Source organism: Meriones unguiculatus, chromosome 3 (genome assembly GCF_030254825.1).
Source record: "Meriones unguiculatus strain TT.TT164.6M chromosome 3, Bangor_MerUng_6.1, whole genome shotgun sequence".
NCBI lineage: Eukaryota > Metazoa > Chordata > Mammalia > Rodentia > Muridae > Meriones > Meriones unguiculatus.
The window spans coordinates 123023111-123036244 of record NC_083351.1 but is presented as its reverse complement, the minus strand read 5'-3'; the positions used below and the strand labels follow the sequence as shown (position 1 = coordinate 123036244).

At 39.1% G+C, this 13134-nt stretch overlaps 1 protein-coding gene across 1 annotated transcript in view; it reads right to left on the bottom strand.

Annotated features, from left to right (window-relative positions):
* Positions 1-332: 332 nt before the first annotated feature.
* Positions 333-13134, bottom strand: part of Ttc23l (tetratricopeptide repeat domain 23 like) — a 64072-nt gene continuing 51270 nt past the window's right edge. The window contains exons 10-11 of the mRNA XM_060380452.1: positions 6032-6114; positions 333-399 (exon numbers count right to left, since the gene is read on the bottom strand). Coding sequence (XP_060236435.1) covers positions 333-399; positions 6032-6114 — 150 coding nt within the window. The remainder of the gene's footprint in view (positions 400-6031; positions 6115-13134) is intronic.

Genomic DNA, 13134 nt, shown 5'->3' with positions numbered 1-13134 from the left:
GGTCTATTTGGGTCCTAAAGATAGTCTAAAGTTTCATTTGCTAAAATTTAAGTCACTGGCTGTATCAAAAAGAGTTTGGTTTGTAAAGATACAGAGATAGGTAGAGGCTGTTGTATTCAATGTCCTGCGGAGTTCTGCAGCACAGTGACCATGTCACTTTGTTAATTTCTGCTTGGTTTTTTTCCTAAGCTGATTTCTGCTGCAGCCCTTTCTCCCTCCACAGGTAGCCTGTGTGCACGTCCTGGAGTGAGCATTCCCAACCAGAAAGTGCAGCCCTGTGCAAAAGCTAACTACTTACCATTCTTCCCAGGCACTCCCCTCCTTTATTCCACTCAGTTTCTGCATACACTTTTCTTTCTTCCTGGAATGGCTTCCCCTTTCCATTTGGCTGAATTGACCCTTTGGGAAACAGCTCAGTGGTTACACTCTGAAGGCTTTTCTGGGTCCCCTAGCTACCGCCTCCTTTTTAGCCTCCTTGCACAGTGAGCTCTAATCTGGAACTCACACTTTGTATTTTATTGTTTCCTTTAGCTACTTCTTGTACAATGGATTGCCCCCTGAATAGCAAATATGTAATAATGATATAGGTCTTCCCCTGGCCACAGCCAGAAAATACTAATAAACCAGCCACTACCAAACCTGGCATTTTGCTGTTGAGTGGCAAGTATTGCTCCAGGTATTTAATAACAGAAAGAGACCATGAGATGAAGTGTGTACTTTGCTTGCCTTATTCCATGCTGGACCCTCCTACCTATTTTGTGGGCATGGCAGAACGGCTGTTGACTATAAGTTCCCCATTGTTCTGCCAAAGACAAGGTATGCCAGAACTGCTTCTTACTGGCCTAGGAGTCACTACTTGCCATAAAAGATGTGAAGGCAGAGAGCTAAAGTCACTAGCAAGCTAGCAGCTTGCTAAACATTACCAAGAAGGTGTACAGGGAGTACTTCAAACGTAGCACAAGCAACGTGTAAATCATTATCTCCCTAAGTCCTAGACATCCTCCACAATAGCCTCCTCTGCTGGCACTGTTCATTATATTCATCCACTTGTCAAGCCAAAGACTTCAAAGCCACCTTTGAGTCTTGCCACTGCCACACTTTACATCTAGTTGCTTTCAAAGTTTGTCAACATAGAATGCAGAATGTTTCTCAGTCTATCTCTACCTTCCTTTTACTATAGCTTAGGTACCTAAGGATCTCAACACCTCTCTCCCAGGGGGTCAGATCTGCCTTCTAAGCTGTAGTTCTTCCTACGTATGATCTTTCTTGCCATTGCTATCAGAGTTACTGTCTGAAAGCAAGCAGCTGGCTATCATATCCTGTTCAAAATATTTTGATGGCTGCCTTCTAAATAAGTTCCAAACAATTTATTATAGTCTATAATAGCCGTATAGTATAGCCCCATACTATACTAAATATAGTATAGTATTTCACTCCAAGTTTACCCACAGCATGTAATTATTCATGTAACTTATTACTTGCTTTCCTGAGAAATGTCAACCACCTTCATGACACTAAGCTTTGTTCACACTGCTCGGAAGACTCCTCTCTGGCTCCTCTTCTATCTGGTATTACAGTCATGTACCTTGTTTGAGACCCTAATCCCTTCCTGCACCTAGTTTACACTCACAGTTCTGGCTTCACAATTTAGTCCCTGACATTTTTGTTTATGATTATATTTAAAAAAAACATGCTACAGACTAATTTCAAACTGATTTTATATATTTTTTTTTCTCTGAAAGGAAAATATCTTAAACATATTAAATACTCTTCATTCTTAGGAGCTTGATTTAGGAATGATTAAAACTGAAGTGCACGCTGGGCATGGTGGCATATGCCTTTGCTCTTAGCAGTCAGGGAGGCAGAGGCTGGCAGGTGTCTATGAGTTCAAGGCCAGCTTGGTCAACAAAGTTCAGAACAGCCAAAGCTACACAGAAAAACCTTATCTCAAAATAACCCAATAATAATAAAAGGAAAAACAAACAACTGAAGTATATTTGTAACTCAGATAAAATTTAAACTAAACAACTTTCACATTTATTTCCAAATCTGATGTTTTCTCTGCCTTTTCTATGTACTGAAATCTTATGTGATGCCCTTGAGCTATTGTTTTGCTTTGGAATTAACTCCTACCTCAAATGGCCCATTCTGCTCCAACTGCTTTGCAAAGGCTCCAAAAGACAAGAATTGAGGCTGCTGGCCATGGCCGGCCAGTGAGTGTTTCACTGAGTTCCTGAAGGAGGTGGTGCAAAGCATACTAGAGCACATGGGAAAATGAGCAGAGCCCCAGGACATCTGGGACTGATTGTTTCAGTGAGATGCTGAAGCAAAAGGAGCAATTCTTGCACAGCTTTTGGACATCTGGGCTTTGGCAACTGCCCCATGGCTTTGCTCAGCAGTTCTTGGAAAATGAGATACGGGCTTGTTTCAGGGAAAGAAAAACCTTTATTGATGTAACAATAAAGAGGCCTTCAAAAGCCTTCCTCCACCTTATGTGGATGGATTCTAGCTAGATCTAGATCTGCAATTAGAGACCTACATTATGTCCCAGTATTCCTGTCTCTTCCTGGGCAAAGTAACTCTAGAAACTCAGTTTTCACTGTTTCCATATGTAAAATGGGCTCTGGGGTGTGAACAGGTGTCTCCATAAGCAGATGCAAACCCCTCAGATTCTTTACGTGGTGAGAGGATGGGAATCTGAAATCTGATCAACTGAAGTTCAAGAACCTAAAGAAACTTAGACTGCCTGGCTTCAGTACTTACTTCCACAAAAGTCTCCTAATTTCTCCTCCTTCTATGGCAATTGTCAACCTGAGGCTACTGAGAAAATATATTCACTACATTTATCTGGAGGTTTCTCTTTTAAACAATTAAAAATATTTAGGCACAGTGGTGTAAGTTTTTAATCCCAGCACTCAGGAAGCAGAGGCAGTGGGATCTCTGTGAGTTCAAGGCCATCCTGGTCCACAAAGTCATCCAGGACAGCCAAGGCTACACAGAGAAACCCTGTCTCAAAAAAACCAACATATATTATTAAGTCTTAGAAAATACACTGTATTTTGACCATCTTATCTCCTCCCCTTTCTCCTCCCAGATCCACCTCTCATCTCACCCACCCAAATTTGCTTCCTAATTTTTTACAGCCTCAGATCCCTATTAATGCCTACATAATTTTACATGTGTGCCATAAATTTGTACAGATTTTGTACAGATGTTGTCACAATCACTATGAGTTCATATGAACAACTGTTGTATGCTGCGGACATTGTTTCCCTGCAGTCATCCAACCATCCCTGCCCCTTATAGTCTTTCTGCTCCTCCTTCCACAATGATCCTTGAGCCCCAGGAAGAGGGAAGGTATGAATGAAGTTTCTTTCAGGCCTGGGCACTCAGCAGTCACTTATTCTTTGAACCTTGACCAGTTGTTGATCTCATATCTTTCTATGTATCTATATGTCTCTGTATCTATATATTTATCTATCTTTTCTGCTTTCTCTATCTATCAATCTATCAATATATATTGTGTGTGTATTTTTGTGTGCATGACATGGTATGCATAGGCATGCATTTGGAGATCAGAGGACAACTTGCATGAGTCTATTCTTTTCTCCCACTGTGTGGGTCTCAGGGATCAAATTTAGATCTTCAGACGTGGCAGTGGGTTCCCTTAACTGACTGAGCTCTCACCAGTTCTGAGGTTTCTCTTGTTTGAATACAGGCTGGGTAGAATTTTTTGCTCTAATTTTGTGGAAAGAGCCTGTGTTTCTTCCCTGAAAATGCATGTTGCTTTTGTTTGTTTCATTAATAGTAATTTCAAAACACAAAAGGTACTTTAAATAGGTCAGAGTGTCAAATTCTCAAACATAAAATATGGTAATTCAGACAACAATTCCTTCAATTTCAGTTATTCTGACTTGTTGCCTTAAAAGTAAGAGGCAGAGGGTGTTCTATAAGGCAGGGAAGGACAAATGTTTTGCTAACACTGATTTAGTACATACTCTGCTGGACACTGTGCAATGCATGCATAGACATGACTTGGCTTAAAAGTCATGACAACTCATGATTTACTGATATTTACACTTTAGTGATGAAGAATCCAAAGCTCAAGAAGGGTAAATGATTTGCTCAGGTTCAGGTACTTCCAAAGTGGTACAAATGGGTTAAAACCCTAAGTTTTACTCCAGTCATGAATATTCCTTACCCTAATCCTATATAAAATAATAATATGGTTAGATATCTGACTTATTTAAACATTCTGGTTCATTAAATCTACTCTCCAGAAAAGGAATTACTATCATTGATATACTATGATGATGTTGACAATCAGTGAACATTTAACATTTAAGGCTTGCCCAAACCTGACCATTATGGACAGTCGCATTAATGCAGAGATGAGAGGGAAGTGCGTACTTGCTGAGGGAGGTGTCATCATTATAGTGGTACATGACTATAGGCTCGGTGCGCTGAGTGAGTGCTATAAGATGAGAGAGCTGAACAGTGGAGTTTTGAGTTTTAGATCTGCTTTTAGAGTGAAAGCCTTCGGGGGCCATGTTCTGAAGTTAGAGAGGTCTGTGTTAAATTCCAGCTGTGCCTCTTCCTGGGCACACTAAGTCTAAGTAAATCGATTCTCCGTTTTTTTCATATGGAAAATGGCTCTGGAACTTCTTAGCCAAGTTGCTGAACCCATTCGTACAACTCAAATTCACTGAAGTCCTTACTACATAGCAAAAGAAAAGAATCTGATCACCTTTAGTTCAAATCTTATCACCATTACCGGCTATGTGATTTTTTTTAAAAAAAAAAACAAAACAAAACAAAACAAAATACCCAAACATTCTAAGCTCCAGTTTTATTCTGAGAGAAAAACATACCTACCCAGGTGAAGTTTATGAGTCAAAAATAGCTTGTGTTATATTTTATTTATCTTATTTTATTTATCTTATTTTAATTTTTCACACTTTCTGTTTTGATTAAGAAATATGCATTTATATACACTTGTAAGCAGGGAGCAAGTTATCTCCTGCTTCTGTGAGGCTGGTCCTCTGAGTCCCTAACATGAACCTCATAGAAGGGGACTGAGAAACCCAATTCCCTGGATGATGTTGAATAGACAGGAGCCTACTTCAGGTATGGCTGACTGAAACTGTCACGGATAGTGTGGGCTACCATGTTCCTCAAGCTCATCTCTCCATCCTGCCTAACCTGCTGCATCTGCTGAGAATGGCACCCTTCTGTGGAATGAAATCAGAATCCTAACCTTACCCAGTAACAATGGCCTCTTTGTTAGAGTACTGAGAAAAGCACAGGCCTTTTGAGTCACATTTGCTTGGATCCCAATCTCTAAGACTATAGAAGACAAAAAGTCTTCAAAACCTTGGACTCTGTTCTGTCAAACGGGAGCTTCATATTGGGTAGTTATGGAAGTTTAAGGGAAATCCTTTCTAAGCAGGACCTAGCTCAATTGAGGATTTTAGTGAACACTTAATTTAGTTCCTTTTTTCTTAGAAGGGAATAGTTTAAGATCAATATCACATTGAGATGTACCAATATCACTGATATGAAAGAGGAGGAGAATGGGGGCAAACATTTCTTCTGGCTTAAATCTAAGCATAAAAAAAAAATCTGGTTATGCTAAATTGCCCCAAACATGCCTATATTTAGAGACCTAGATATAATAAATGAGAAAAATAATTTTAATGTATTCATTTATTGACTTTGTAAAAATCCTTATTTATACAATATTGTGTCTCTCATACTGTCAGTAAAGACCTTGTCTTACAGGATTTGGCTAAAATGTGCAGCATGCTTAAGGTATTTGCATATGTAATAATATATAGCAACTCCTATAATTCTGGGTCCTAAGCTATTAAGAGATCAACTGATTATTTCCAGTATAGAATCTGACAAAAACCCATAGCTGAGATAATAGTTTTGTCTGACTAGGTAAGTCACTAATACCTGGCTGGATCAGAGACAGATGTGTTCATATACCCATAGTGCTGACATGGTTGTGTCCAGACCCAGAACTTACCTCTGCAGTAGGTAAAGAAGGGTTTTAGTCTTCTTGCTCTTAGTGTGCTCATTTCCATAGATGAGAATCTGAACCATCAGACACTGTAGATGAAGTGCGAAATGGAACAGGTTAAAGAGACTCTGGGCAAACGCATCAATTGCAAACCTAATCCAGAAACAGACTAGTGGATCTGGGCTGTTACAAGTTTACAGATGGAATGCCTGTGCTTCATTCCATTGGTTTCTGACCAATGAGAAAAGCAGTCTAATTACTTTCTGTATCCTTCATGCACTATATATGCAATCTAGTTTACAGTACCTGTTGCTATGGATGACCAAAAGAACATTCAACATTGATAGACTCCCTTTTAAGACATGACGACTACAACAGTGGTTTCTGTCAGGATTTTCAAATAACTCAAACTAAATAAACAGAATTTAAGTCCATGAATATCTCTCAAAGCTGCCTTGTATTCTGATGCTGATTATTTTATTCTTAGGTAGGTTTCTTGAAAATTTATTGCTGACATTTGTTTTCACATAAAATGGAATAGCAGAACCAGATTTATAGCGGGACTTCTTTTTGACCCGCCAGCAGTTAAATAAAGACACAGAGACTTATTAATATTTGTAAAAGCTAAAGCCTTAGCTGGGCAGACTATCAGCTACTCTAAGCTTATCCTGGCTATCTTGCCATGACCCTGTATGTGGCAGCTCTACTTCTTTGCTGCTGTTCGCGTCTATCCATCTTCATGTCCTGCTAGCAAATTTTCCAATGTCTGATTCTTCTCACAGAGACCCTCTCTCCGCTCGGAAGTTCCACCTTCCCTTTCCTGCCTACATATTGGCCATCAGTTCTTTATTAAACCAACAAATGATGGAGGAGTGTTTATAAGATATAAGGCAGGTAATGATCCATACAAATAACAATACCAAAATGTGTCCATGCTCATCTCCCTGCCAGTAGAACAGTAACAGAGACACACCTTCCCACAGTGTACAAACATTACCCCAACACAAATTTAAGCTCTTTCTCAAACAGCCAATAGAATGTATACAAAATGTATGAGCTGATTTCCAAGACACTGTACATCAGTCAATAAAGGACTGTGATTGTCTTAAAGAGAGAAAGTAAGTGTGGTATACAGCATGATTATCCCAGGCTACCACTTTGAGTTTCTGGGCTATCACACAGAGAAGAGATAAATTATTCTTACCAGAATCTCTCATGAAGCTGAGACTTCAAGTAGACTCAGAGAATGGTAACAAAGAGGAGACCCCTTCATAGGAAAACCATCAATATCATGGTAGGGCTCCCTCAAACAGCAATGGTTAGCCCATGCATTAAAGGAAAATGCAGAAAGCACAGAAAGGAGTCATCTGGAGGAGGGGGTTGCTGGGCGGATCACCTGGCATCTACATCAGGTCAGGCTAGTGCCTGTTTCACCCTTGACTAAATGGTGTCTAGTCTCATGTGAGATCTTCAAAGCAAGGCATGGGCCACATTTTTTAGTTTAACTGGAATGAATTTCAAGAATAATTGTAAGAATATGAATGAGATACAATACCCAATAAGATCTATAGTGTCAGCTAGGTGGTGCTGGCACATGCCTTTAAGCCCAGCACTCAGGAGGCAGAGGCCAGTGGATCTCTGATTTGAAGGACACTATAGAGTGAGTACCATGACAGCCATGGCTACACAGAGAAACCTTATCTCAAAAAGCCATAAGAAAAAAATCTATAGTTTCTGGTATCCAAACAAAGATTACTCAGCATGAAAAACAAACACAGTTTTAAAAAGTAACCACTCAAAAGCAACCAACAAGTCAGGCACAGTAGGATGGGCCTATGTAACAATAGTACTCAGCAGGCTGAAGCAATAAAGATCATGAGTTTAAGATCAAGCTGAGCTACAGTGAGACCCTATCACAAAAAAATATATGAAGTATATTAAAATCATCATTACTATCTTGGAACTATATCCTCTGCTTGTCTCTCTCTTTCCCTTTATGTATGTATGTGTGTGTGTGTTTATTTTAAGGTTAAAAAGAGATATGGATAAGTGTATATATAATATAAAGAGGCCTAATCAAACTCCAGAGAAAAAGATGTCTGACATGAAAATAAACTAGGTAAGATTAACAACTGGTTTCAAAATGGATTTTTTTTTAAAAAATCAGTGGTCTTGAGAATTTGATAACAATGAAATAAGACTATCTAAATAGAAACTAGCTATGGGTTATCACAATAGAGACAGAATAATAATTTCATAGTATTTAACACCCACTTCTTTTTTAAAAATTTATTGATTTATTATTTATACAGTGTACTGCCTACACGCATGCCTGCATGCTAGAAGAGGGTTCCAGATATCATTATAGATGATTGTGAGCCACTATGTGGTTGCTGGGAATTGAACTCAGGACCTTTGGAAGAACAGCCACTGCTCTTAAACTCTGAGCCATCTCTCCAGCACCTCAACACCCACTTCTAATTAAAAATTCTCACCAACTCAGAAGGAAAAGAAAACTTTTCAAAATAATTAAATGTCTGAAAAAAATGTATAGCTGACATCAACTCCTACAATGAAAATTAAAGTAACTTTTTTACAAAGCTTAGGATTAGACAAAGGTGTCTGTTCTCATCATGTCTACTTGACACAGCTCTTGTATTATAACCAGTGCAATAAAATAAGAAAAAGAAATAATACAAATCATCTATCTTGGAATAAAAGATAGAGCATTTATTAGCACATGATATAACTATCATTGTAGAAAATTTGGCAGAATCTATAACACAGTACAGGAGCTCACAAGTTCGGTAAATATATTGAGGTCATGGGACACAAGATTAAACAAGATCTAAATCAACTGTGTGTCCATATACCAGCAACAATCAGAAAGTAAAGTTCAAAATGATAGATTTTATATAGAATTAAATAATGCAGAAAACAAATACTATGAGAAGATATGTACAAGAGTTCTACATTGGAAACTACAAAATATAACTGTGATAAATTATAATTTATATTAATTATGTGATCCATGTTCATGAGAGAGATAACAAATACTATTAAACTATCCAATCCCTACAAACAAATATGGGCTTTCTATGCAATCTCAACATTCCAGCAAGTTTTATGAATTGACATAGTGACTGTAAAATTCCTCTGGAAATGGAAAAAAAATGGAACTCAGAAGCTCATTAACAACTTTGAAGAAGAACTAAACCTCCCCAACTTTAAGCCTTGTTTTAAACCTATATTATTTGATAGGCATTAGCATTTAAACAGATAAATCAATGGAACAGAGGAATTTGAACACACATGCACAGACAGAAAAATCTTTATTAAATGTGTTAGCATGCAAAGCAGTAGGTTTCACTGTGAAATTTTCATTTCCGTATGCATATATCATTTTACTCTTTTCTTATGTACCAGTGCCCATTTCCCTTATTAAGGCCCCCTTCCTCATCCCAAATTGGTCCCTCCTTTTGCTTTCATGTCACATATATTCTAATACCTCTCTTGTTTCTTCTTCCCCCTCCCCTTTAGACTCTTCTCATAGTTATTTTTTCTACTTTCATGTTACTCTTTCTCTCCCTCTCTCTCTCTCTCTTCCAGTTTCAACATTTGAGATAAAAATGTGATGATGTCTTCCCTCAATAAAACTCCACTCTGTTTATTTACATACCACATTTCCTTTATTCATTAATATGTTGGTGGGGTCTAGTATAACTGCATATCCACTGCAGTCAGTAATGGCACATCTTTATTGTTTCTCACATGTTGCTGTTTGGAGGTTTGGATTGTTTTAGACCTTGAGGTACATTATCTGAGATATCAATGACATTCGACATAAGCATTCAGAGCTTTCCTCTTAAAACTTCCTTAACTTTCTCTTTCTTGTTCTGAAGGTAGGTATCCATTTCCCCAGCACAATTTGTTGAAAAGGCTGTCTTTTTTCCAATGCATGTTTTTGTTTGTTTTTTTTTTTCCAATGCAGTTTATTCAGGAACCTTGAACAATCATCTGACCCTGGGGAAAGCCAGCCCATAGCTTAAATAGCCTCTGGGTAGCCAACCCCAGCGTGCCTCATGGGCAATGCAGATAGGTCCAAATACATGGAGGCAAGCCAGATCCTCAGCCTTAGCCAAATGTGGAGTTGTTTGTGACAGAGAGCACTCACCATCAGGAAGGTGGAAGGCGGAAACCAGCTCCCTCTTTAAGGCGCGGCATTACGCAGCTCTCTACAGTTCCCTCTTTTTGTTTTAGACGCATCAGGCAAGAGTAGAGGTCTGATCTCTGATATTAGAAATAAATTGGGACTTTGTACTGATGTTCATTTAGGTGTCATCCACCCAAAGAGCATCAGACCCGTCCGATACCTTTTTCTCAGAGGTGGGACCTGGGGCATTAACCCGCATGCAATCAGACTTGCTCTTCTCTGGGTCGAAAGCGGCTGACCCTGAGTGCAGTGCTTAGCCTTGCATCCTGAGCATAACATTTTAGCTTTTTATGGTAGCCAACCATGCTTGGGGAGACTGTCCTGCTTCAATGGCTGTAAAGGCCTGAATGATCATGGCTGCATTACACTGTTGTGAGACTCTGATCTTGCATATACACCACAGGCAAACCAAGGAGACCAACACCAGAAGGCCTGCTAACGCTCCCATGCCAGCCCATTCCTTCAGATGATTCATGGCTGCAGCAATCCATGGTGATAATCCTGTGGCTAGTCCTGCGTCCACTCTGGTAGAATTTACTGTGACAATGGCCACTCTCAGCTGCTCCATCGTAGTATCGAATTCTCCAGTCCAATTACCTAAAATATAGCTAGACAATTGGTTAGACAGATTTGCAGCATGGGAAAAATTCTCATGTTGTATGCTAGTGACACAAAGTCCAGCATACTTTCATTGATAGCCAGGTTGAGCGATTTGCCATAGGGTATCAATTTGCTCCTGCACGAGGTCAATCCTCTGATTGAACACCATCAAGCCTCCATTTAGTTGAGCATTAATTCCTTTTTATACATCTAATGCATAAGCTACATTGGCTAAAAGATTATTCAGGGTCTGAGCAGTCTGCACAGTATGACTCATGGCTAATGCCACAGTGGTAGCTCCAACAGCCGCCAATGAGATGGCAGTAACAATGGCGGCTGTAGTTCCAAGATCCCTTTTCTGTCTGAAGAGAGTCATAGCATGAGGGGCATCAACGGGCACAGGGACCCAGCGAGGCATGCGAGTAACCAGGGCATACCTAAATTTACTAGCATTCCAGCATTGGGCAAAAAAGCAAGTATCATCACCACAATCACTTGGCTCTACCTGGCTAATAATGAATAAAAATGGGGGATATAGACAAACAGGTGTGGGCTTATAGGAAATATTATGAGAAGCCTTAACCCCCTCGTTGGAACATGTTGCACATGTTTTTTACACCTTTGTCAAAGATTAGTTGGATGTGTAGGTTTATTTCCGGGGTCCTCAATTCCACTGACCCATGTTTCTGTTTTTGTTTTCTTGGTTTGATTGTTGTTGCTGTTTTGCTAATACCGGAAGATAATGTGAAATTGATGAATTCCATAAGAGCATCAGGAAACATTTGGGAGTAGTTGTTATATACATTGTATTGACTGGAAAAACAGTTTCATTGATATATAGAGCTGACCAAATTGACATTAATTAGAGATTAATTACAATTATTCAAGCACAGATTATAACTTCTAAATATCTGTCTTTTCTACATTTTGTCAATTAATCCTTTAATTTCTTTTATGTGAAACCAAAGTTACCAAAAAAGAAATCAATCAAAAGTGTCACTAGAATTTCATCCGTATGATTCTTTTCCTCTGTTGTACAGAGGGTCTCTGCTCAGCATCTACAGCTGATGCTCTCTCCTCTTCTTTGAAGTTCTGGGGCAGTTCTGGATCCAGCCCCAGTCTTCTTTAGCATAGTTGTCCATTTCCATCTCATTGAGAGCAGACTCCGGGCTGAAGACTTTTCAGACCTCATGGCAATCACCCACCATTACAATGGCCTTCCACTCCTTTCCAAGACTGTAGTAGAGACAAGTCTAAAGAAAAAAAAAAAAAGCTGGCAACAACATACCTCTTCTTAGGCTTTCAGAAGCCTAATCTCTAAGTTGAATTCTTGCAAGTAGAAGATGCAGTGATGCTGTCTTAATCTTTTGTATGTGATTTGGTTCTGCTTCCTGGTCCTGAGACAGCCATGTTGTTGTAACTTCACAAGGTAGAAGAGGCAAGAAAGCTCCCTCTTTGTTTGTTTGTTTCTTTATTTCAATATTTATTTAGTATGTCTACAATGTTCTGCCTGCATGTATATCTGCACACCAGAAGAGGACAGCAGATCTCATTATAGATGGTTCATATATACTACTTCATATATACATGTATATATAATAAATATATATGAAAAATCTTTTATATTCATATATATGTATATATGTGTATATATATGTATATATACATATATATATGTGTGTGTGTATGTATACCTCCATGTACAGCATCCAATATAATCCATGACATTATCTGAGTTCCAAGGGGCACAAACCTACTCTTATGGTCCTCCTGCTTGCAGCGCAATTGGCTTCTCTTGGCTGTTAGCTTTCCTTGGCAGACAATCTACATTCCTGTTGTCTTCAACACTCTGGTAGGCCTGCAGTGCAAGACAGGCTTCCCCTTCACAGTGTCCTTGAGACCTTTCACTGCAAGGCTTCATGGGATTCTTCCTAGATCCTTAATTTTTCTTAATTAAATCAAATCACTTAAAGTGGGAAGTCCCACTTTTAATCTAGGTTTTTTGAGGTGGAAAAAATCCACCTTTAATCTGGGTCATACTTTCTTCTGGCTGCCTATATAAACGACATGAAAGAAGGAAGCCTTTGCTCTTTGCCTGCTTGTCCTTACTCTCTCTTGCTCGCAAGTCCATTCCTTTACTGGCTTTAGAGCCTACTTCTTCAGGATCCCAACATAAACTGAAGCCAGTTGAGATATCCAGCCTCATGGAATGAGCAACTGATAGATTCTTGGACTTTGTTTCCATAGCTACCCATTGCTGAATTAGCTGGATTGCAGGCTGTAAGCAACTCTAATA